Raw genomic sequence first — 4,765 nt, forward strand, 5'->3', positions numbered from 1 at the left:
GATTAATTTAGTATTATACAGTAGGTAAACCACGAGACATTTTTAAATTATTTCGACTGCTGTAGTTTTACGCTATGTGCAATCTTGTAAGTCTGTGAATGAGCTATATTATATAGGTGGTATGCAATTTGCAGGTGGATGAAAGTTGTTTTATTTTTATTTTATCATATTTTATTAATTTCGGCAAAACCTAAGACAAACAACGCAGTACAACTTTGAATGTGCCGTGGAGTGGCAAAAGAGGTCAGAGAACTATTGTCACCAAAAGGTGTGCCCCTCTCAATGCTTACAATAAACATACAATAGAATATAAAATATACAAAAAAAATTACCAAGAATTAAACAGGCCTATATCTTTAAAATGATTTAAAAAAAATATTTTTTTAAATTTAACCAGCTTTCACATACAAAAGCATCTCTGATATTGACTGGGAGCCTATTCCACAGACGAGTAAATCTAGTTTGAATACAATACTTTCCACTATCAGTTTTTGATGCAAGATGCTTAAAAGTTAAATGCCTACAATTAACAGTCAACATATTTAAAATAAAACTTTTGTGTAATTTATATAAAATATTAGTAACAAAAATAACAGTAAAATAATCTCTATTTGATTCAATAGTCATCAAATTTAGTTTTATGAATCAGTCAGCATATGACTAAATCTAAGACCCGTTGATGTAAGATCAGCCTACTCGTCCTTCTCTGAATTTATTATGTTTTGATTAGGAACAGGTACTGTATATTATAAGCATTGGGAATGAGAATTGTAGAAAGTGGGTGTGGAAATTAGTAATTCTCGAGTAGGTATTTGTTGTGGTGGTGACAGACAGAAATCAACTTTGTTTTAATAACATTTTAGAATAGAAATAGAAAAGCAGAAAACATGCACAACTAAATTATAAGTTGTTAAATAATCTAAAAGGCATTTGTATAAATCAAAATTGAAAAAATACTGACAAATGTGATACTGTATATATGAAGTAATAGTATAGATTGATGATGAGAAAACTTTAATGTACAAGACATATTGTATACAGTAACCAAACAAGATAGATAATTAAAAATATCTGTTTTTATTCAAAGATGTACTAGGATGTGACTGCAATTGTATTGAAATCTTACAAAAAAAAAAAAAAAAAAAAAAAAAAAAAAAAATATGTGGAACTTGATTATTGTTTTTTTTTTTTTTTTTTTAATACTGCATCATTAAGCCAAGCGCTCACTGTACCCGATTGTCGTTGGCCTGCGCATTTTTTATAACGACGATCCATTAATTTCACCGCGTCATCTAGCATTCACAGGGAGCAGATTTGGATTAATCGTACAAGACAGTGAGCACTTGGCTTTACTCATCGTAACATTGAAAACAATTCAAGAGGTAAATCATAAAGTAGGTTACCAGATGAACAAATAGCTACTGTATGATGGGATTAGGGGAGTTTTAAAAATAGAACATTGGCTCTTTACCAACAGGCTATTAGTCAAGAATAAAGAAATGAAGTATGGTTGTAAAAAAGGAGCAGTAGAAAGCTATTATTAAGTAAGTAGAGCTCTGCATAGTACACTATAGGAAAATTATTATACGAAAGTTAGATTTAATGCTTGAAAACATTTCCTGAGAGCCTGGAAGGGCCAAAGAAAATTTTTGAATGCATTAAATCTAACCTAAGTATAATAATTTTCTGCTAGTGTAAAATGAATGCTCTACTACAGCAATTGCTTTACAAGTCAATCGCCGTCTTTTAATGTTAGTTTTGATAACCAACTGTTGTAGCAGTCATCAGTTGATATAGTGATATGATCAGTACAGTGTGTGTACATATGTGCGTATGCTGATTTGTGCCCTTGGTATGTGTTAACTACACATCAGCAGTACAGTACGGATACAATAAATAACTATTCTAATTTGTATTGTGTTAGAAGAACTTGTTTGTAGTGCTACAGTATTTTGATAGACATTCGTCAAAGAAATAAACATTTCTTAAAGCATTCAAGAGAGAACAGTCACTGACTTTTTGGTCGGTGCAGACGGGTAAAAATCATGCGATGATTTCATAACTAGGCTAGTTTACGGCCTAGTAGTAGGAGGAGGCCAGGGACGGCTTCCTACCTGGCTGTATGCATACATCTAACTTCATTCCTTGAGTCTTTATAATAGGTTTAGATTATTCCTATTAAACATTCAGTTTGTTTAGTTTATTAGGGTTCATTGATTCAAGGAATTCCTTAATTGTTCATACTTAATCTTGAATTTTAAGTAACTTTCTTCAGGTTCTAATTATCCTTGTTTTACAAAAGTAATTTTCGATTACAATTCAATTTTCTTATTTTTTTTTTGCACACGAACCTAAAAAATTAAGCCAAGCGTCAACTAATTAAAAAATTATTGGACTGTGGGGGATAGGCAAATAACATTTGGAGTTGCAGTGATGACGTCACATCGACTTATAATATTTATTATTATTATTATTATTATTATTATTATTATTAAATAAAAGTGGAATAAATAAGAGGGAAAATATACAAAACAATTGTAACCCAAGCTCACAAAAGGGCTGTAAACTCGTCCTCAGGCCAAAATGAGTTTTATGTTATAATGGCAACATATATCATTTACTTTAAAATGACAGTTAAATGAACTCAATCAGGTGTCTGGAAGCAAAGTTATGACCGTTTGAATAATTGTCATCTTATCAACTTTCTTTCTATTTTTGGGAAAAATATTTTTATTTTCGGCAGGTTTCTATTCATTTTTCACTAGCTCCCATCCGAAAATGGCTAAATTTTACCTCAAACTCAAACTTTCTCCGCCTATTCTGGCTATGGAGGCTTGTTTCTCAATACAGTGCGGTGCGAGTTTACAGCATTTTTGTGAGCTTGGGTCACTGGTGTTTTGCCAATTCCGTCTATGTTCAATATAATTTTGATCATACCCATTTTGCTTTTTAACTTTGTTTAACTTAATAGATAAAATAAACCTAAACTTTATGTTAATAATATTAACTAAATATATTTGTTCTTGATTGTGTTATATCTTACAGGTTGGTACAGTGTGGTCCAACTGTTGGTTAGTACGTGATCTCATGATGCCTTTCGGTGGAGTAAAGGCATCTGGCATTGGTCGTGAGGGTGCAAAGGAATCTTTAGAATTTTACACAGAAGCAAAAACAATATGTATTAGCTACTCATAGTCAACTCAGTAATAAAGAATCAGAGCAGGGACGTAAATATGCATAAGCACATGTTACACATATGAGGCATGTTGTGGCAAAATGTCTAAGTTGTAGCAAAAATTGAAATTCAAGTTGTTGGTATTTTCAGATACCTGAGTATGTGATCTTTAAAATGAGGGTCATTTATTGAAATTGGAGTCTAATGGGTTATCCTGGAATCTAATAGGTTATCCTGGAATCTCATTATACTATATTTAGTTTTATACATATTACATATTTTCCTTTTCTGTTTTTGAGGTAAAAAATGAATAATTTCAAATTAAAACAATGGGATCCAGGGGGAAAACACAAGGCTTCAGAAGTTTCATGAGCTCCAGTTTTTTTATATGGCCACAGCAGGAATAAAAAAAAAAGCAGGTTGGTACAAACAGATGAAACACATATATAAATAATCCTGTACTAGACGGGAATTGAACCCAGTACCCCTGGGTCCCTGGAATTGGAAGGTAAGCACCACCAAGCTACACCTCCATGTTTGATTTATGTTGGCTTTTGTGTTAGGAATAGAAACTCGCATAGAGGTGATGACAATAATTGGCCTAAAGGATGTTTGGATTTCTAAAGAATCTAAGGAAGCAGTACACAAAGGGAGGAAGCGAGAACCAGGTTTTGATGTTGCTCTGTATCTTAACTGTTCTTTGACAGTGTTCTAATAAAAAAAAAACTGAGACAGAATCTAAATGCATCTTTATTTTATTGTTGGGATACTCATCTTACATTTAGGATTCATTGGTTTAAGTTGTACAAATTAGGAAAAAGCACGAATAATTAATTTTGCTCTTTACATTGTAGTCAAATGTAGAAAGACAGTAGCACAAGATTATAAATCTGACAAATGTTTATTTAATTTCTAAGTGTAAAAATTGTTTACTTAACTTGAGTATTTAAATATACAATTGCTTCGTATAACAATCAACCACATCACCATCATCCCCGAGAAGAAAAAAGTCTTAAAGAACTGGATAGTGACACCATCAGCCTGCTAGAAGTGATGGATTTAACTGTTAAAATGTTCAACACCAGTTGTGTAATTCATACAAACAAACGGAAGATATAAATATCGGAGTTCTGACTCTTTCGGGAGGCACCCAGTCAGCCCGGGCCACCCTAAAAAAGAAAATTATATTCATTTCTGGCCATCTTGAGGTGCCATATAGCCATAAAATTTCGAACCACAGCCACCAACATTAAATTTTATATTACAAGTACAATACTGATAGCCTTTGGCCCACAAAGGCTATTGACGAAACACAGTGAATTAACAGAACATAAAACTTGGAGAATGTGCCGCCGAATTCTGTCTGACTGTGGTTTGTTACATTCTTTTAATAATAGGTCTTTGTATTTATATTGTGCAATCGTATATTTGCAATCATTTAAAATTAAATCCGATTGAAGTTGAAGTTTCTCAAATAAAAAAAATACAACTCGTGTAACAATGATCACAACAAACAGCGAGTAATAACATGTGCAGTATAATGCTATGTTGTCAAGGCTAGTGTTGCGGGTTCAATTTCCACCAGGAATA

General features: G+C 32.4%; 1 protein-coding gene across 1 annotated transcript in view; it reads left to right on the forward strand.

Moving 5' to 3' along the window:
* The window catches only part of LOC117105978 (2-aminomuconic semialdehyde dehydrogenase-like), a 17,191-nt gene extending 13,279 nt beyond the window's left edge, over positions 1-3,912 (forward strand). The window contains 1 exon segment of the mRNA XM_033247282.1: positions 3,046-3,912. Coding sequence (XP_033103173.1) covers positions 3,046-3,195 — 150 coding nt within the window. The 3' untranslated portion in view covers positions 3,196-3,912.
* The last annotated feature ends 853 nt before the right edge of the window (positions 3,913-4,765 follow it).

This window comes from Anneissia japonica, unplaced genomic scaffold, assembly GCF_011630105.1.
Source record: "Anneissia japonica isolate Jap-2015-1 unplaced genomic scaffold, ASM1163010v1 scaffold284860_len1800451_cov186, whole genome shotgun sequence".
Lineage (NCBI taxonomy): Eukaryota > Metazoa > Echinodermata > Crinoidea > Comatulida > Comatulidae > Anneissia > Anneissia japonica.